We start from the raw sequence: 22,913 nt of genomic DNA, 5'->3' as shown, positions 1-22,913 counted from the left end.
TATCACAGACACAGAAAGACAAATATGGTTTGTATTTGCTTATGTGTGGGCATTATTTATTAAATCATTGAACACCAAGCTACAATCCATAGAACAATAGAGGGTGGATATAGGGACTAGAGGGAACAGATAGATCTCACTATGAAAGTGAAATAGATTAGATACACATATATAAAAGGAGGATTTTAGTAAGAGGATCAAGTGTGGAGGGGGATTAAAAAGGGGGTTCTGACAGGAAATATGCAAAGAGACAAGTAAATTTAAGGAGTATTTGAGGGGTAGTATGGAAACCTCATACAATAGAAACTTCCTAAAATATATGCATATAAGAAGGTAATCTAAATGAAATTTCCAAATAATGGGGGAGACAGATGGTCTTAAGTGTCCTTCTCTTGTCATTGAATGAAGCTTCTGGTACCAGGTTTGGGTGACATCTAATTGGCCCAAGGAGTCCTATAGGGAACCCCAAAGAACCCAGACTATTGGCAATACTATAGGTTAGTTTCCATATACTGACTTCAAGGCCTCATTGCTGATGACAACATTTAGATAATTCATTGAACATGGAAATGCCAAGCAGGTGACTATATAGAACCTTCCCACCTTCACCTCTACCGTCCCAAGTCTTTGGAACAGAAAGGTACTTTACATGCTATCAAAAGAGAAACATAATCAGCAAGACCACCCCAAAACCTTTATAAGCAATGGTGTGCCTCCTGTAAGATATCTCCTAATGATATTCTGTTGTACTCGGAGTGTTTTGTTTAGTCATCACCAGAGAATCTTACTCCTGTAACAAATAGGGACAAATATAGATCAATATGTACTCTTGATCATTGAGCTGTATACATAGTTACCATTTTCCTAACATTGTGTACTTTCTCAGGTTTTATGTCACCTCCTCCTAATTTGCCAAACTATTATGTTGTATGCTCATCCAAATAATAAATAAAATAAATAAATATTTATGAATACTTGTATTTTACAGTGTATCTAAGTACCAACTCCACTACCCATGATTTTATTTCATTCTTGAATTTTCATGCATATAAAATGGTCCTTGATTATACTGACTCTAAACACCCTTCTGCCTTTCCTTCAGTTCTCCTTGGTTCCTTCAATACACGCCGTCTTCAATCCCCAGTTCATCTTCTCTTTTGTTGCTTTTGACCCACTGTGTTCAATTAGTGTTGCCCTTATAAATATGATGTGTGGAAGTTCACTGAGACATGGGTAACATACTAGTGACTAAATACAAAGCAAAGTGAATATCCTTTCCTCAGCAACCATCACCAAGCAGCTGAGGACTTAGGACCCCGCTGACCTGCCTGCTGGAATTTCTAACTGGCTTGAACTCTTATGGGTATGGTGGAGGTAACCTGGGTTGCTGCTTGTCCCTTTGTTCAACAGCCAAGTCATTTCCAGAGGACAGTATTTCACAGCATTTTCTTCTCATCCTCTGATTCCTACATTCTTCCTGTTCGTTGTTTTCTAGTATTCCCCTAGTCTTGTCGGGAGTTATTACTATCAATGTCCCATCTTAGGCAAGGTATTCAAGTTGCTAATTCTCAGCACATTGAACATGTGTGCTCTAGTTTGCATTAGGTTTATTTTTTCCCCATGAATATAAGCCATCTTGAAAAGCGATCCATATATAGAATTCTATTAATTCCAGGCAGCTAAGGTAGTATTAATTTTATAAGAAACAAGTCATCAACATATTCTCTACATAGTATGAGTTAATTTATGCAATTCTCTAAAACTGCTTCCCCTGATTACGCTATAAGCAGAACAAATGAATCAACACTCATGAGCTGTGTTTAATATCTTCTTTAGCTTTATGTGAAATACTATTAAATGAATGCAGGGAACAAGCACCCTTGGTACCTGTTTTATTAATTAACCATGATATTTTTTACAATTAATGGATTTGACTTTATGAAATGAATGGCAGATATCTCACTAATTTTAATCCTTTAGAGCATATCTTGACATATTATTTTGATTCACACACACACACATACACCAAACCACACCATACCATATCATACCCATTATTTGCTAATTTGTGGATTTGTGATGTACCAGAAACATTGAATATTTTTATTGAATGCTTTGTAGCAGTTTCTTCAATGCTTAGTATTTGACTGTAATTAAAACTGTTTTAATCTACTGTGTTTTGGAAAATAATGCCATAAAATGAAGATTAAAATATTGTCTTATTTTGCTTTCTTGCTCACAAATCTGAATTAAGCTTAAAGCATTATAAAACATTAGATTAATTCTATCTTTTAGCTAAGAATCATTCCTTAATCCTATGAATCAGAATGGAAGAATTGTTAAGTTCAAAATTCTTTCTTCACTTAAATCTATAAAATAAAATTTTCGATACAGTAAAGTAAAAAATATAACTATGTCAACTTATGGACTAGAAATATGTTTATATTGTCCAAGTTTAATACTTATAATTTCATCTTCATGACTTATTTTGTTCAGTGATAAATCTCCACTATTACAATAGTGAGTGGTTTAAGACAAGCATCACTTTTGGGAATAAAATGTCCATGTATTACTGTACTGAGTTAACAAAGAGAAAGTAAATTGCATGTTGGACAAAGCACTTAATACATGCCATAATTAAAACTTTTATACAGGTACATTAAAATATATTTACTGTATACAAATAATTTAAAGTCTGTTAAGGTTGTCACTTTTGTTGTACTGGAGATTGAACATAGAGACTTTTAATCATTAGGAGATTCTAAATTATCAAGGTGTATACTAAGTACTGTACTGTTTTCATATTTGAATTCACTGTTAAATTAGTTGCTTTCCTGTAATACTGAATTATGATGCTATAAAAGCTTAACCTTAAGATCATCGTATTAAGTAGCTGTATGTAATTTGCTTTATATTCTTTTGTGATGAATTTAAGTTAAAATTTTATGATTCATACACATATTTTCAATTTAAAAAGTTACTCAGTCATTCTTCAATTACATTTTCTACTAAACTTAGTTAAGTATTTTAAGAAATAAGTGACCCAAAAAAATTTAAAATGCTATACTTTTGGAAAGAAAAGTATTTATTTCTGTAATATTTTGACAAATAAACAGATTGAAATAAACCAACAAAAAAGATAATCTTACTGTACTTATGACACTAACAACTCATGTTTACAAATTGAAAAAGTAAGCTCAGAAATATTTCTTGGCTCTGTTGTGGTATGTTATTTTGCAGAGTTAAGGAACAAATTAAAACTCTTCATGCGATTATATATACTCCAGAAAATCATTAAGGAACTGTTTACTTTGGTTACGAGATTCTTTATTTTGTAAACTATACATAAACAGTAAAAAAAGAAAATGCATTATAGCTTAAATATTATGTAAGTTCAACATTAAAGTTTTTATTTAGCATATATAAATTAAATGGCAAGAGTTCACCAAATTTGTGTTCTTATGAATAATATCCCAGGAAATCTGTAAATTCACTGTTGAAGTGAAAGGTATCAATGTGTAAAATTCAACAGGTTTTTCCACTTCTATTATGAGCACAAAACTATTGGTCTGAAATACCCAAAGGTGGTGGTATGTCAAAATGCCTACACAATTAATTAACATGCTAACTGATGTATATTGAACAAAGTAACTTTTGTTACAGTTAATCTTAACTGCTACACTTCACAATAATTATAAACAAGTCCATATGGAATTATGTAACAATAGAAAAAAAGAAAGAAACATATTCCATTTTTCTTCATTCCAGCAGTATTTTAATAGGAATATCTTGTTAATTATGTGTGCTTACACATTGCCTAGTCTCCTATACTGATATACATGCTAATCCTGTCTATTTCTATTTTTGCAAGGCACCATACAACACGGTCTCTAATTTCAGTACCACTAACAAAAATGGCATGATTCCAAGATCAAATGGAAATTTTATACTAAATGAAAACTGAGAATTCATATTTTCAAAATTGATCTTGGGCAAATAAAATATATTTTATGGGAAAAGTGGTGGAAATGAATCTATTTCTTTTTCTAATTGAAATTCTATACAGGATTCCTACTCAGAAAGAGTGAAGTCTAGAAATGAGGCTGTCAGGAATATTTTTTAAAATACACATAATATGCAATGCCATTAAATTTAAAAAGTAGAAAGAAAGACTGTTTTTAACTTTCAGAAGCCAAAGTTTTCCATACTTTGCATTGCACATAATATCTAATCCTACACAGAATAACTTCATAATTGAAAAGATTACCACTTTGTTTTAACCATGAGTCATTTTTCTTGGTATACCAACAATAAGTTTTGGGAAGATGACAAATTTGAATTGAAATCAACATTATGAATTAATTGAAAAAATTATTGTGGTTCATTAGTTATCTGCTATAAATTTAACTTATAAAATCTGTCATAAAAGCAACACACATGATCCCAAGCACACGTTCATTGTTATTTTGTTTGTGGAACAATTACACAGTATTGTCTTATGATATTTTTGTTATAGTAATCTTTACAACTCTCTATATTCAGGCTGCAACCCATATGTGTTTTCTTTTTTTCTAAGGCATATAAAAACTGAAAATAAATAATTCTAATTTAACATAAAGTTCTATGATTTTAGCTTCGATATTTGAAATAATTATACAAAATATATGTCAGGTTTAGAATCACTTTGTTTAGGGATAAGAAGGAAATTCTCAATATGATATTATTTTGTAAATATTAAAAATGTAGAATGTATTGACATTAGCTGTCACTGGTCAAATATATCCATCATGGTCATCCCCATCATCATCATCATCCCCTTCATCTTCATCATCATCTTCAATATCATCCTTATCATTTATAATGTCATCTTCTTCACCTTCATCATCAGTCCATTCACGAAAATCTCCACTTGCAAAATCTCCAGATATCTCAAAGTCTATAGCTACAAAAGCAAGCACCATATTTACTTGAGTATACAATGAAATAATTTCTGAGTTATACGAAATAATAAAAAAGGAAAAGTTTACTATATTTGTATTTGCTGTTCATCTCAATGAACATAAGAGGAAAATCCAATCTTGGGAAGTTTGTTCTATGGTAAAACTCTCACTTGTTAAAATGTGAATGCTTAAAGCAGTGTGCTGTGTAAGATTTCTAGTTTAGAAAAATTGATCTCAGCCCAAGTTTTGTAGAATATCAAGTCAGACTATGAATCTTAAATATGACTTAAATTACTTCTACAAATATATGAGGTGATACAATTGCCTTAGCAAAATCTAAACTTACTAAATTTTATAATTAAATATATATGCTACTTGATATTAAAAGTTAAATTTATGAGCATTATTTAGTGACTTTGGGACTGAATAGTATCTGGGGTAGTTTAACTATTACTTGGTTCCCTTTAATCAAGTAAATTTTCCTAGAAATGTGTAACTTCTAGATATAACTACAGAAGAATGTCTAAACAGTTGCAAAGATTTTATATTGAATTTGGAGGGCAAAGTACATGATCCAAAGACTATGATAAAACTTGAAAATACAAGGGGTAAGGACATTGATTTTTCCAGAGAGCCTCTAGAAATAGCAATTGCTTCCTAAACTATGCTGCACAGTTTAGTGAGATGTGTTGAAATGTGTAAGACAGAACTGAGTGATGATAAATTTGTGTTGATTAAGCCAGCAGCTTAATGGATTCATTTTTGCATGTTACTAGAGGAACAGAAAATTAATATTCATAATAACTTAGAATTAACTATTAATATTTTGAGATAACAATTCACACATCTCTTATAACTATAATAAATATTAGGTCCTCAAGTTATACTATATTTTATATTTAATTCTTATAAATCCTATTAATGTATTTAGGTGGTTGTAAATTGGTTGCTTTCACAACACACTGAAATTACCATCTTATGTGAAAAATAAAGTTCTTAAATTCCATATATATGTATTTATACATATGTACATATGTATACACACACATATATATCTATATATATCTCTATCTATCTATCTATCTATCTATCTATTAGTTGTAACATTATAAGAAAAGTCAGGAGTAAAGTTTCACAAAATAATTTTACTCATTTATTGAATTCTTCTGAATATAATTTTCATTGGTAGCATAAAAATTCAAATAATTTATTCATTACTGTTATCACAGGCAGATGAAGCCATTGACTATGCTAAGATTTTAAGATAGACATTATAAAGGCATGTTCTTGAGTTTTTAATACTGTGTCAGGTGAGTATTAAACTCTAATTGCTGCTTTCATTATATATGCAATATCCCCAACACAAAAATCTAGTTATAAAAATGTTGTGGAATAAATAAATGCAATACAGGAAGTGTAAATTATGTAAGATTATATATTATTGTTTAATATTTATTTCTTCTTTTTTTAAATTAATTTTTATTGGATATTTTAATTACATTTTAAATGTTATCCCCTTTTCCCCATTCCCCCCCACCCAGAAAACCCCTATTCTGTTCCCCCTCCTCCTGTTTCTATGAGGATGTGCCTTCCCCCACCCACCCACTCCCACCTCCCTGCCCTTGAATTCCCCCACACTGGGCATTTATTTCTTCTTTTAAGTAATCTTTGTTGATCATTCTAAAATTTACATAAGAGAGACAATTCATCACTAAGTACTTAGTTTTTATTATGTTTATTGATATTGATGAAAAGAAAATTCATTATCTCTGCTTTATGGAATTGTTTTAAGTAATCAATTCTCTCTTTGCTGTGAACAAATACCTAGTAAACATGAGGAAATTTAATTTTAAAGGGCATAGTCCTTTATATCATGGAAACATGGTTGCTGGGGTGACAAGAACAGCTGGAAAAAATGCAAGGAGATTTTGAACTTATGTCAGGTGCATCTTACATGGCAATCTGGAAAGGAGAAATCCACACCAAACTGAGATGCGATCAAACCCACAAAATCCACTAGACTCCACATTCCAAAGACTCTATAAGTTCCCAAATAGCTTCATAATTTGGGGAACAAATGTTTCAACATGGAATACCATAACAGGAATAGTTTGCATTCAACACATCATTGGAGTTTTGGGGGTGCTGTAACTAAGAAGATTTTATATTTTTATAGTTTTATAGGTAATTATTTAAAAATTGTATTTTCTTAAGGTATAGACTTATGTTTTACAACATCTTATTAACGAAAATGTCTGCTTATGAGAGACATTTTGAATTGAAGCACGATTTGGAACTCAGCTTTTAATCATTAGTCTTTAAATTTTTAAATGTGTCTGTTTATATATTTTTATTGCTACCATACAACTTAAATATATACAAAAACTAAGTCTTCTTTTTACCGCCAACATTCATACATATTCTACATACTCTATAATCGGAATAAGGCATGTTTTCATTAAATGTCTTTAACACATTTGTATGCTAGGAAATTGTAAGAAGTGAACCTTTCACTTACCACAATCTGCGACACCATTTATTCTTGATCCCACAACTTCATTTCCATATCTGTCAACACACCAGCACTGCCCTACACTGCCATGGCATTGTGTTGGCTTGTAGTAACCGTCTTCATCACAGAGTGGGATGTACTGTCCTGTGAAATACATGATTACATACACAAACACAGAAGTAATTTATTAATAAGCTATACATTTTATACAGTCATTGTGTATTAATTTCCTAAAAAGTCAAATCCTGACTGGCTCTATGATTACATCAAATATTTCAGAACAGTTAGCATACAAGACTCACAATTGTCTCATTATTAACAATTTCCTGTTTCATTTTCCAAAATTTTTATTCATATATTACAAAATTATTCCATACTAAATTGTTTCTTTACTATATAGTTTGTTACTGTGCTTAGGTCAGCTGAAATCCTTCTCTATTACTTTATCTTTTATTTTAAAGTTTAAATATTCACAGGACAAAGGCCCTCCTACACACTCGTGTGTGTCTGTATTTCTCTGTGTATATTGTCATTATATATTGCTAACACTCTTCTGTAATATCTTCTGTTTGAAAATATTTAGCTTCTCTTAGTTTTCACTGTTATACAAACCACACCCCTTAAACTGAAACTCTAGCTAACAAATGCTGGAAAGACAGCTACTCTTACTTGTAGAACCTAACACAACACACAGTATACATAATAATGAATGTTTAGTTCTTTAAAAGTTTAGTTCTTCAAATAAAATTCTTGACAAACAGTTCAATGTTTGATACATCTTCTAGATGATCAAATATTTTCATTTTTTCTTCTGCTTTTCATTTATATGAACATAATCATTATGGTTTTTTTAGTTAAGGCATATATAATATATGTAGAAATTCTGAATATTATTTTCTGTTTACAACCATAGGATAATTTTACATCCTAAAAAGCTTTACACATATAATAAATACATGATATATTTTATTCAAATATAATTTACCAGAAACATGTGAACCCACATAAATAAATAATGCCAATGTAGAAAATTTGTGAGTTTTATTTACAGACTTAAGGCCATCAAGTTAAAAAATGAATATTTTTAGTATTTAAATATTTGAATCATTATTATTTGAAAATATATGTTACAGTCACTTCTTATGGCAGCATTTAAAAGGAAATGCTAGTAATTATAGCAGTTGCACTATAGATATGAATGCAAATTGATTTGCTACATTGGGACACATGACTCTCTACCCTGACAGAGCAGCTGGCCAAATTATCTATGTATCATGATTGTACACTCATCAGAAAGAACACTTAGGATATCCAGTGATATAATATCTAGATTTTTAAATTATAAAAGAAGAGTAAGGAAACTCCTCCCACATGGTAATTAAATGTGATTTTTAGAATAAGTTCAAATAAGAAATAATAGGTTTCAGTATGACTGGACCTTGATCAACACTAAGATATTTATTTGAAGATAATACCTTCCTCATAGTACTATGTAAAACTTTGGGTTACACAAACATGCTCATGCATTAGTATATTATTTCTACCAATGAATTATATCATTACAAGAACTGGTCACAGTTTAAGAAGGAAATTTCCCTACTATTTATTATAACCATCAGTTTATCACATAAAATATTTTATGACAAATCACTTTGAAAGACAAGCCAGGGCTAAGAATTTCTTAACAATATGAAAAACTATTTCAATTTAAAATAACTGAATTTTGACACAGAGAGAGTACATGGAAAGATGATTAGAATTTGGGGGCTTTTTGTAGAAATCTAGTTCAGTGAATACTCCCAGTAATCTACTAGAGTGATCCTACTGATGTTTCCTAGTAAGGATAGATATGTAGCCCCAACCAGCAATCTTCTGTACTTCAGCAAGGATCCCAGCAGTAGCACTAAGACAGGGGACATCAATCCAGTCACAAAAGTTTGACCTATAATCAATCTGTCCCGCCTTCTAGTTGTTCCAGAGTAATGGTGGCAAAGACCTGTGTGCAACCAATGCCTTGTCCAACTTGAAACCCACACCATGAGAGTTAGCCCAAACATGGCCTATTCTGGATGGCCGTGAATCCAAGGCTAGAGAGCCCAGAGGCCCAGAATAGAAACATTACTAGAGAAAAAAATGTCAGTAGAATTATTCCTAGATATTCTTCTATACTTATAGATTGGTACCTAGCCAAATGGTCATCAGAGGGTCAGCATCTGATGTCTGATGGAAACAAATGGGAGACCCACACCCATATATGAGGCAGAGCCAGGGTAACTGTGCAGAAGAGTGAGTAGGAAGGATGACAGGAGCCAGAGGGTTAGAGGACACAATGATATGGCACACAGAATCAACTAGGCAGAATGCATAGGAGCTCTCAGATACTGAAGTGACAATCATGGACCCTGTATGAGTTTGAGCTAGCTCCTTTGCATATACATTTTGGTTGTATAGATTGGTGTTCTTGAAAGACTCCTAAGAGTGGAACTGGAGCACATCTCTGACTCTTTTGTCTATGCTTGGGACCCTTTTCCCTATATTGGGTTGCTTGGTACAGTCTTCATTCATATGAGCATTTGTGCCTAAGTTTTCTTTGTAATTTGTTATACCATTTTAGGTTGACATCACTGGGAAACCTGCTCTTATTTTTTAATTGGAAAAAGAGCAAAAGTGGATCTGGGGGAGAGGGAAAGTAGACAGGGGGACTGGAAAGAGTAGAGGGAGGGGAAACTATGTTTGGAATATAATATATGAAATGTTGATATATATTTGGAATATATTGATATGTATAAAATATATTATCAATTATAATTATTGTTATACATATATTAATAATAAAATATTGATATATGGCATATAATGCATGAAACATGGGCTATGATGTATAAAATTTATTTATCTATCTATCATCAATCTATCTGCTTATCATATGTATTAATATTTACTTACTAAAAGCTACATTTGAAAAATAACTAATGAAAACCACAAAAATCCTGCTCATATTTCTCTGTTAGAATACTTTTACTACATGTATACAATCAGTTGATTAAATTTCATATAGGTAGTCACATCAATTCTTAAACATTTAGTGCAAAATAGACACTTCTGCTGATTCTTAAATTTAGTATTGCTAAATCTCTTTTGTACTTAAAAACTTTCAAATATGAACATGATATTAGAGCAGTAAAACAGACATTATATTTTTCAATTGGTAAGGTAATAAAAGTAAGTTCAATGTCTTTCCAGAAGTTCATAAATTTTGCTGATGAACTTTAATGCAGTCTGCCTTTGTTGGATTAATATTGATTTTATGTTGCTGTTTCCCTGGGGTTATTTATATAAGCAATAAAACTTTCAGAAGAATGAGCTGTGACTCACCGAGGAATTTCTTTATCCCTTGTCGCTTCTGAATGTTGCTGAGCTCAGTGTGGCAAGGTGGGTCTGCAAGGACATTAAACACAGTACTTCAAGGAGGTTGTAAAGCAAACAGTGTATCTATAAGCTATCAACCTCAAGCAAGGCTTTTCATCACTGTAAGACACATGCTATCTATCTGTTGTAATGGTTTCATGTGGATACATATGTGTGGATATATCATGATAGACATTCAGAGAACTATCTACTTACAGGTACACGACAGAGTATAACAATTTAGCAAGTTCTAGCTATAGTAGTTCTTTATGATATTTCTTGGAATGATTGAAATTTGATGAAAAACTGAAATTTGATGATGATGGAATATACTTCTTTTTTTTACATTGAAAAGCTCTGCCATATAAATTCAGTTGATTGTTGATCAAAGAACTAACTCATTTCCCTCTCATTTAACATAGGTCATAAGATAATAGAAAAAATTCACTACAATACATTATATGAAAAAGATACTGCTTTTCTCCAGTAATATTGAACATTTATCCATTATTTTCAAATACATAAGTTTTAACAAAGAATATAATATAAACTTTCATATATCATGTTTCAAAAAAACCTAGAGTACTAAAGCCAATTTGTAAGTATAATTTATGTGTATTGTTTTACAATCAGTGATTTAAATAAACACATTTGTACAAAATTTGAATATTCTATATAGGTATAATGGAATATGTATTGTTGAAATTTAACATTAAAATACTTGTTCAAAGATTAAATAAATGTCACCAGAAAAAAATGAACAATTTCTGTGTTTGAGATAGGTAGAGACAGAAAAGTATTATAGCTGTCAAAACAATAAATAACAAAACAATTTTTATGCTTCTTCACTGCATGGTCCCAGGAACAAGGGAAAATATACAATACAATTAAAATAATTTAAAATTTTTTACTATGACAATTGCAGAATAATTTAATTGTTAAAAGGCATAGTAGAAAGAAAAAAATAATGTGCATAAACTGTATATGTTCTAGGTATGTGAGGCCAAAAAATATCCTATCAATGAAGTAAAAGTGAAAAAAAAGAAATTTGTTTTTAGAAACTAACTACTTGATGGTAGTTCATCTTTGATTTGATGCAGTTTAACTTTTCCTTATAATAAAGAATATACATCAAGATACACTGATATATCCCATACAAATCTTTGTCTCATTATCTTACTGCCGTGCCATTAGCCAAGTTTCTAGTTTTATTAAAAAGACTCCTTTAATGTGCTGTAAAGGAAAATTAATTTCTTTTATTTTTACTCCATAAATATAGAGATTTGTGTTTATATGTACCTGAAATCCTAGCCATGTCTGAATATGTAAAAATAATTTTTTTTACCTTTCAAAGTAAACTTTTTACTAATTTAAAAATCAAACATACTTTCATACAATATTAAATATGCCTTTCCCCACTTTTGTGCCATCATATTCACCATTCACCCTCAGGCTCAATGAACTTTGTTAATTACATATGTATGTTCAATGTGTTCATATTTTTCAATGTTCACTAATAAACACGAATGATGTAACAAACAACAAAACCAAAATTGCAAATGTGAAAATATAGAAAAATGTGAACGGGCACATTTTAGTGATAATATACTTGAATTTACTATCTTACTTTTAAAGTTCACTAGCTATCAATGGCTAGAATGTCATGTGATGGAGTGTTTCATTACATAGAGTGCATATGTAATCAAATCAGTAATGTGTATTCATAAATATGTGCAGTTTAAAACATTTAATGAAGCAATTCAATTTTACATTTTTTTGGCTTTTTTTCACTGAAAATAGATATTTTATTAGAGAAAATATTTTGGATTATGGTTTCCTTGTTCCTTGATCCTTTGAGATTCTCCCGACTTCCCCAATCACCCAAATTCTTTTGATGTAAAGTGACTTACAGATAGGTAAGGCCTCCTCTAAGCTAAACCTGTGTTTGATTCACACCTTATCAATGTGTAGGTAATTATTTCCTCCCCAATTGTTGAACTGTTACTAAATGTACACGATTGCCTTAGAAAAGCAATTTTTCTAATTTCATATAAGGTATGCAATACTTTACATACCTTGTTCATTCACTATGTTTTCGTTAAGTTTGTAAAGTACTTTCAATACTAGCTGTACCATATCAACCTTGTTTCCTGTTTATTCCATTAGCACCAGTATAACAATGGTTCCTTAGTTTTCCACATATTGAACATAATGTGAGAATGTTTAGGTGTGTTTTCCTGCATGTATTTAATATATAACATTCATTCTAGAAGTAAGATCCTAAATTTAAAGTCCATTTTTTATCTCAATTAGACTTGGAGCCATTGAAAGGGGGTATCTGAGAAGGGTTAAAAAGGAGAAATAATATGTAATATGATTCTATTTTAATTAAAATGTATAATTTATTTTAAAAGCTTTATAATGAACACAATTGTTTTTTCCTTTGTCCTATTTCTTGCAGAGTTTTAGAATACTCTCTCACTAGCAAATTTTTAACAAGCTGAACTACTTTGGAAAGATGGAAAGACTAAGTAATTTTGAAAATAAAATGAGTAAAAATAACTTCACAATGAATGCCATGGCTTATGCAACTCACTTAATAAGATCACAAAATGGAACATTAAAACTCCACAGTATAGTGATAAAAACCCCATTTATTTTACACTGTGGGCAAAGCAGATAGCAAATTAATTTCAATGATTACTTTTAATATCTATGTTCTCATATCTCTGTGCGCTGCTTGCTGGTTCATAATGGGAACTATAATGAAATACATTAATATAAAATATTAATTACTATTTTCCATCTTATTTAGAATATTTGTATCTTTAGCACAATTATTTTGTTCAATATAGTGCCTATTTGTTCTTTCATTAAACATTCAAATAAGAAAACATACTAAAATGAGTGAAGCATTGGGTAGTTTTAATATTTTTTATTATAAGGGAAAAGATAAAATTTGAAATATATGCCAACTAATTCCATCATAGAAGACTCATCTTTTACCTTGCTGTCTCTGGAAGCAGTAACACCATTCATTGTTAGATATCAAACTGTCCTTGTAAGTGTCACAAGAATTGAAGAACGCCTTGGTGCACTGCTCATTCTTATCAAGGTATATGCTCCCAAGCTCTGACTGGTCCAAGAGCAGGTCGTAGTTTGTATCAAGTCTATTAAACATCCAGCCAAGTGAATCCTTGCAAATTGGCAAAATACTGGTATCAAATCCTACATGCAAAGAGAATAGAATTAGCTCATATGCAAGATATCATCTTCTAAAAGTAAAGTGTGGAAAAGCAGAGGAAAAGTACTGGGCAGTCAGAAAAGCAAAAACTTTAACTTCAATTGAGAAATGGTTTTCAACATCTATTAGGCCTAAAAATATCTATTGCTAGTTGTGAGGATTAATTAACCAGACAACATCTGTTCCTAATCAGTCATCATTCAATAGAATGTGGTATTGCAATTATATACTATTTATGCTAGTCAGTTAAATTTTCTCTGATACTTACTACATCATCATAAATTGCAATATATTATTAAATAACAAAAGCTGGTGAAACTCATTTCCATAAGAAGAAATGAAGAATACTATTTCTACACAAGCATTACTGATGCATACCACATAATAGTTTCCATGTTGTCCTGTATTGGTAAAAACTATCTTGAATGCAGCATTATACATGAAACTGTTAACAAGAAAAAAAAGAGCTATAATGCAATATTACTCATTTTGACTTCAGCTCTTCTTGTGGTGATTTTTTTAAATTACAAATGTGCTACTATGGGAGGCAGTGGGGTGTAGTGGAGCATATTGGGACTCATGAAATGACAGGTGGGACTGTGTTGTATGACAGCTATGTGCTGTTAGACACGGGGCATCTACTAACCTCACTAAAGCTGTGGCTCCTATATTTCATATAATGCCACCAATGATTCAAACCATTAAAATCTTACTCCCAAATATACAAAGATATAATTCCTTCAACTAGGGTTAGAATGTGAGTCCTTACATACTTATATGAGACATAAAATACCATAGAAGCTAATAAGAAGCCAATTAAGGTTGTTCATGAGCTACTAAAGGCTGAGAAGGACTACCATGAGAATAAGTAACTTATGGAATCCACCTAAAGTTCATTCCCTTTGATAGACTTCTTCCTCCAGGCTCGGAGAAAGATCTCAAGGAAGACAAGGCATGAAAATAGGCAGAAAAGAGAATTGAAAATCAGAGATGGATTTGGAAAAATGATAAAGGTACATCTGCCTACCTGCCTTTTATGTATTATAAAATTCTTTTTAAAAAGAGATAAATAAATATACCTCTCTACTTCACCCAGAGAACAGGTGAAAATCTTGAAATAATTCTATTGCTAGGAAAAACTACAAAGAATATCTTGAGTACTGAGCTATAGAGCACAGAACATTGAGCAGGGCACGGGTCTCTCGGAAAGTAGAGAAAACTAGGGAAGAAGGAGATGTCAAAGACCACAGAGAAACTGTGAGCCATTACCACACAGCCTTATTAGTATCATTATTATTATTATTATTATTATTATTATTATTATTATTATTATTATTATTGTAGTAGTAGTGGTAGTAGTAGTAGTGTTTAAATAGACAAAATTAGAAGGGAATGTATATGGTGGGAGAAATGACTTACAGAAGACTTCACCAACCAATGAACTAATCAAAGAGAGAAGAATCTTAATAAAAAACAAAACTTGACATATACCAAGTGGATAAATCCCTAATAAAAAGTTGAGACATTATAATTAAAATTACTTCAAACAAATGATAAGAAGAAAATTTTTAGATGTATTTTTATAAAATAATCTATTTATTTACATTTCAGATGTTATCCCCTTTCCCCATTCCTCCCGTCCCAAGAACTCCCTATCCTGTCTCCTCTCTCACTGCTTCTATGAGAGTGTGCCCTTACCCATTCACCCACTCCCCATTCCCCATCCTCAAATTCCCCCACACTGGGGCAACCACATGATCATCTCATTAGATGCTGAGAAAGCATTTGACAAAATTCAACACCCCTTCATTGTTAAAGTGCTGGAAAGATCAAGAATTCAATGCCCAGACCTATACATAGTAAAAGCAATATACAGCAAACCAGTAGCCAACATCAAACTAAATGGAGAGAAACTTGAAGCAATCCCACTAAAATCAGGGACTAGATAAGGCTGCCCACTCTCACCCTACCTATTCAATATAGTACTGGAAGTCTTAGCTAGAGCAATTAGACAAGAAAAGAAGGTCAAAGGGATACAAATTGGAAAGAAAGAAGTTAAAATATTACTATTTGCAGATGATAGGATAGTATACTTAAGTGAACCCAAAAATTCCACCACAGAACTCCTAAACCTGATCAACAACTTCAGCAAAATGGCTGGATATAAAATTAACTCATCTAAATCAGTAGCCTTCCTTTACTCAAAGGATAAACAGACTGAGAAAGAAATTAGACAAAGGACACCCTTACAATAGTCACAAATAATATAAAATACCTTGGTGTGAATTTAACAAAGCAAGTAAAGATCTGTATGGCAACAACTTCAAATCTCTGAAGAAAGAAATTGAAGAAGATCTCAGAAGATGGAAAGATCTCCCATGATCATGGACTGGCAGGAATAATATAGAAATATATCATCTTGCCAAAAGCAATCTACAAATTTAATGCAATCCCTATCAAAATTCCAATTCAATTCTTTACAGAGTTAGAAATAAAAATTCTCAAGTTCCTTTGGAATAACAAAAAAAAAAAAAGTGAAAACTGTTCTCAACAATAAAAGATCTTCTGGGGGAATCACCATTCGTGAACTCAAGCTGTACTACAGAGCAATAGTGATAAAAACTACATGGTATTGGTACAGAGATTGGCAAGAAGATCAGGGAATAAAATTGAAGACCAAGAAATGAACTCATTTACCTATGGTCATTAGATTTTTGACAAAGTAATTAAAACCATTCAGTGGAAAAAAGACAGAATTTTCAACAAGTGGTGCTGGTTCAACTGGAGGACAACATGTAGAAGAATGCAAATTTATCCATTCTTATCTCCTTGTACAAATCTTAAGTCCCAGTGGATCAAGCCTTTCCACATAAAGCCAGATACATTGGAACTTATAGAAGAGAAAGTGAGGAAGAGCCTCAAACACATGGGCACAGGGGAAAAGTTCCTGAACAGAATACTAATGGCTTATGCCCTAAGATCAAGAATTGACAAATGGGACCTTATAAAATTGCACAGCTTCTCTAAGGCAAAGGACACTTTCAATAAGACAAAAACGGCAGCCAACAGATTGGGAAAAAATCTTTATGAATCCCACATCTGATAAAGGGCTCACATTTACTATATATAAAGAACTCAAGAAATTAGATTCCAGACAATCAAATAACCCTATTTAAAAAAGGGTACAGAGCTAAACAAAGAATTCTCAACTGAGGAAATTTGAATGATCAAAAAAACACCTAAAGAAATGCTAAACATCTTTAGTCATCAGGGAAATGCAAATCAAAACAACCCTGAGATACCACTTCACACCTGTCAGAATAGCTAAGATCAAAAACTCAGGTGATAGTAGATGCTGGTGAGGATGTGGAGAAAGAGGAAGACACTTCCATTGCTGATGGGATTGCAAGCTGGTACAACCACTCTGGAAATCAGACTGGCAGTTCCTCAAAAAAATAGAACATATTATTACCTGAGGACCCAGTTGTGCCTCTCCTGGGCATATACCCAAAAGATATTCCAACCCATAACAAGGACATATGCTCCACAATGTTCATAGCAGCCTTATTTATAATATCCAGAATCTGGAAAGAACCCAGATGTTCTTCAACAGAGGAATGGATACAGAAAATGAGGTATATTTACACAATGGTGTACTACTCAGCTATTAAAAACAATAAATTCATGAAATTCTTAGGCAAATGGATGGAACTAGAAAATATCATAATGAGTGAGGTAAGGCAATCACAAAAGAATACACATTGTATGTACTCACTGATAAACAAATATTAGCCCCAAAGCTCACAATACCCAAGATACAACCCACAGAGCACATGAAGCTAAAGAAGAAAGAAGACCAAAGTATGGGTGCTTAGGTCCTTCTTAGGAGTAACAAAATACTCAAGGGAGCAAATATAGCAAAAAAGTGTGGAGCACAGCCTGGAGGAAGGGCCATCTGGAGGCTGTCCTACCTGGGGATCCATCCCATGTGCAGTCACCAAACATAGACACTGTTGTGGATGTCAGGAAGTGATTGCTGACAGGAGCCTGATATAACTGTTTCCTGAGAGGCTCCTCCAGAATCTGACATATACAAGGTGGATTCTCACAGCTAACTATTGAATTGATCATGGGTTCCCCAATGGAGGAGGTAGAGAGAAGACAGAAAGAGCTGAAAGGGTTTGCAGTCCCCATGGGAAGAGCAACAATACCAACCAACCAGAGCTCTCAGGGTCTAAACCACCAACCTGGGAACATGCATGGAGGGACCCATGGCTCCAGCTGCATATGCAGTGGAGGATGGCCTTGTCAGTCATTGGTGGGAGAGGAGGTCCTTCATCCAGTGAAGAAGGAATTTTTTAAAAGTAGCTATATACAAAATCCATATTTCTATAAAGGATCAGTTCTATGTCCATGGACCACGACCTCCACATCAGTCACATATCAGATATTCTGCATATCAGATGTTTGCATTAGAATTCATAACAGTAGCAAAATTAGAGCTGTGAAGTAGCTTATGATTGGAAGTCACAACAACTTGATTAAAGAGTAACAGCATTCAAGGTCCATACCTAAACATAATAAAAGCAACATACACCAAATCAATAGCCAACATCAAACTAAATGGAGAGAAACTTGAAGCAAAGAGATAAAGGAACACAAATTGGAAAGGAAGAAGTCAAGCTATCACTATTTGCAGATCATGTGATAGTATACATAAGCTACCCCAACAGATTCATTAGAGAACTCATACTGCTGATATACAACTTCAGCAAAGTGGCTGGATATAAAATTAACTCAAACAAATCAGTAGCTTTCTTCTACTCAAAGAATAAACAGGCTGAGAAAGAAAATAAGGAAACAACACCCTTCACAATAGTCACAAATAATATAAAATATCTTGGTGTAAATCTAACTAAGCAAATGAAAGATCTGTATGACAAGGACTTCAAGTCTCTGAAGAAGGAAATCGAAGAAGACTTCAGAAGATGGAAAGATCTCCCATGTGCATGGATTGGTAGGATTAATATAGTAAAAATGGCCATCTTACCAAAAGCAATCCACATATTCAAAGAAATCCCTATGAAAATCCCAAAAAAGGGAACAAGCTGAGCAAGCCACAGGAGTAAGCCCATAAGCAGCATCCCTCTATTGATCGGTGTCAGGCCCAGCATCCTTGAGTTCCTACCTTGACTTCCCTCAATGGACTCATGATACACAAGTCAAATACATTCTTTCCTACTCAAGTTGCTTTTGGTCATAATGTTTCATCATAGCAACAGAACAGTAACTTAAATTATAAAGTGTGACATATAAATTTGTACACCATCAGTAAACCAAAAGATAATTCAAGTAAATAATAAAACATAGTTAATTGGTCCAAAAAAAAGCCACTGTCAGGAAAAAAAAAGGAAAAAATTAAAATAAAATAGAAATGTAGTAAAAGGGGGTATGTTACAATTAAACCATATCAGTAATTAAATATAAATAATTTAACCATACAACTTTTAAGGCAAAATCTGGCCAGTTTTTATTTTAAAAAGTAAAATTTCTCTGTAAATTGCACTTAACATCAGAGCTTAAAATTAAGAGGATGAGGGAAATGTATTACATAAACATTAATAAAAGTCAGCTTTAGGCCTAATGAATGCTACTTGATGAAAAGGAGCACCAGATGATGACAAAGGCTTAACAAGTAGATTTGATGATTCTCACTGTGTAAAGTATCTATAATGACTATTCCAAATGCCCAAGACAACTTATAAAGGCATTGAGAATAGACCAAGTCACATGTACAGCTGGAGATTTCAACATTCTTCTATTAATATTGAATATATGAATATACTCAAGTGAATGTGGTTCCTGAGGAGACCAGAGACATCTCATCTCCTTGGAGATGGGGTTATGGGAGGCAGGGGGGCAGGTTGTGGACCACCCAGTGTGGTACAAGGAGTCAAATATTGGTCTTCTATAATAGTAGTGTATGCTGTTAAACGCAGCACCATCATCACTTTTTTTAAGCCATATTTACAAATATGAATCAGACCCTCCAAAGTTTCAATGAAAATGTACTTCCAAAGTAATGAAGGTTGACATAGATATAAAAGAATATGATGTAGACTGAAATAATATGGTTGAATTAGATACTTAGGATACACAACCACAGCACACTCTGTGCCTATAGGCTTGTATTTCTAGTCCTTGATCCTCAGTTAGTGGAATCATCTTTTTTTGTATTATTATTTTTTAATTGGATATTTTATTTACATTTCAGATGCCATCCCTTTTCTCCATTCCCCCCACGCCCCAGAAAACCCCTATCCCATGCCCCTTTTCCTTTTTGCTTTTATACACTTTTTAAAAATGTTAATCAAAGGCTCTATAAGTTTGGTAATGTTCAATCAGAAGTGTTTCCAAATACCCAACCTAGATATATCAACTATCTTTGACTGGTGAAGACATGTGAACATCTGCCTCCATATCCCTCCCCCTTCTCTCTCTTTCTCTCTCTTATCACCTAGCTTCTCCTCTCCTTCTCCTCCTCTCCTTAATCCTTCTCTTCCTCTCGGTACTCCTCCTACATATAACCCTTCCTGTTAAAATAAAACTTTTCTCTCAAAATACAATTAGAGCATAATTATGCCAATTTGTACCAGTGAGGTACAAGATAGTCCTAATACCCAGTCCACCATTTTGTTGACTAACCAGAACCTCTGTCATCTCTCCTAACTAAAACTCTTAGTTCTGAACCTGACTTTTTTCTTGGCTTTAGAATTAATGTCAGCTGAAAACCATCCACTCAAATCTTTTCTCTCAAAGTAAATAGCCAGAATTGGCTATGAGACTATAAGTTTTCAACCCCATCAGAAATCCAGAATGACTGAGTTAACTGAAATTATGGGAAGCACAAAGCATAGCTTCTAAAACTTAGCCAATTTCTAGAGACTGCTGAACACCTGGACACTCCCTATACTATAAAACATTGTAACATCTGATCTATATTTTATTTAGAAATAGCTGAGTGGAGTTAACAGACTACAGTCCAGATTACCTTACATGGATAATTGGTTTTCAAAACATCAGAAGTCCACAGAATTGACGTTACAAATATTTCTGTATTAATGTTCATTTTGATTAGAGACCTGTCTGTTCCTGACAGCTTCCTGTCTTGGATTCTAAGAAGAAATTGAGCATCTTTGGAGTTACTCCAGTTGTGGTGAGATAGCCACTAGTCAAGAATTGCCTCTTTACATCTACAAACAAATTACTGTCCAGGAAAGAACACACTTGCAGAATAGTCGACTGATTATATCTGCCTAGACAGAGTAATCAGCCCTTAATAATTCTGCATCACTAATGTCTGTCAGATGATCCTGGGCCAGAAGGCTGAAGATCAGATGCTCCAATGTTTTGTAGTATAGGGAGTAGAATTTTCTTAAAACAATTATTACGCGTGGCCTTGTTAGAGAAGCTGTGTCACTGAGGTAAGCTCTGGGGTTTCTAACATCCAGGCCAGACGCAGTGGCCTTCGTGCTGCCTATTGTTTCCTGATCATAATGTAGCTCTCAGCTTCTTCAGCACTAAGCCTGCCTGTTGGCAACCACACTTTCCTCAATCATGATAATCTACTACTCCATCCATTAAATGTTTTCTTCTATAACTTGTTTTGGCTAAGGTTTCTCTTCACAGCAATAGAACACTAACTAATGCAACATTGTATAATGAGTGAATTACTTTATGCAAAAAAGCAGCCCATGAGAATACATATATTGTACAAAATTCTATGTGGTTAGCCTGTTGTGAACATTTTTTTACACTATACTGAATGAATACATGCATGATGTTAATAAATGGTGTAATAATTTTCTTCATATAACTTAGTGTACAGTTAAAATATAGATAACCAAAACAAAATGTCAATATGCAATACTAAATATATTTTCTTTTGCTGTGATATATTGAAAATAATTTAACATATTAATGTCTCAAAGTAATTATTATAAAATTAATTATTTATTGCCTTGCATCTGGTTGAAGGTAAACCATGGTGTATAGACTCATTTGATTTTACATTAAACCTCAACAAATCATTATAGTTTTTAATTATTTGGTTTATGTTTAATTTATACATTTCTCTTGGTTTTAGCTACTAATTATTGAACATTTAAAGATACCTAGTAGTCAAATATTCCATTTTTTTTTTCTGAAGTTGTAGTTTGCTTTGTCCATGTTTACCATTATGACAGGGGTAAGAAGAAATTTCAGATTTGTTTTAGATTTTCATCCTCCTAATTGCTAAAGATGATGAAACATTCCAGGTATACTTTTAGCCATTTTCTTCAAAATAGGTTCATATTCTTGTCTAAAAGTAACCTGAAAAGAATAAACTATTTTAATTAGTAAGGAAGGTTTCCAACATGATTGATGGAGTTTTATTCAGCCAGGGATGAGAAGTCCACTTCTTATGGATTTCCAACTTGCTGGTGGTAGCAATAGTTTTCAGTGTTTGATATGAAATGTTCCTAGTGATCAGAATCTACCTATAGCTTACTGAGCTGCCAAGCCAACCAATGGCGTCATTTCCCAAGGAATAATGAAATGTGATAGCTTTATTGGATTAAATAAACTGCATACATATTTATTTTGTAATTCTATATTAAAATACGTAGGATAGCAATAGTTCAAAACTTTAAGTGTCATTTGATCAAACTTCCAATATCACTTTTTTTTAGCATGTACTGCTATGTTACATAATTAAATTTCATTATAGAGAAAGTTACAACATTGTCCTAATAAAAGAAGAAACTGC

At 32.6% G+C, this 22,913-nt stretch overlaps 1 protein-coding gene across 3 annotated transcripts in view; it reads right to left on the bottom strand.

The window, feature by feature from the left end:
- Positions 1-3,064: 3,064 nt before the first annotated feature.
- The window catches only part of Spock3 (SPARC (osteonectin), cwcv and kazal like domains proteoglycan 3), a 348,872-nt gene continuing 329,023 nt past the window's right edge, over positions 3,065-22,913 (bottom strand). For all 3 annotated transcript variants that reach the window (XM_076914195.1, XM_076914194.1, XM_076914196.1), the window contains exons 8-11: positions 13,867-14,088; positions 10,828-10,890; positions 7,459-7,596; positions 3,065-4,942 (exon numbers count right to left, since the gene is read on the bottom strand). In XM_076914195.1, the coding sequence (XP_076770310.1) occupies positions 4,773-4,942; positions 7,459-7,596; positions 10,828-10,890; positions 13,867-14,088 (593 nt within the window). In that variant the 3' untranslated portion in view covers positions 3,065-4,772. The remainder of the gene's footprint in view (positions 4,943-7,458; positions 7,597-10,827; positions 10,891-13,866; positions 14,089-22,913) is intronic.

The sequence above is a fragment of the Arvicanthis niloticus genome, chromosome 16, assembly GCF_011762505.2.
Source record: "Arvicanthis niloticus isolate mArvNil1 chromosome 16, mArvNil1.pat.X, whole genome shotgun sequence".
NCBI lineage: Eukaryota > Metazoa > Chordata > Mammalia > Rodentia > Muridae > Arvicanthis > Arvicanthis niloticus.
This window is presented reverse-complemented; position numbering and strand designations above follow the sequence as displayed.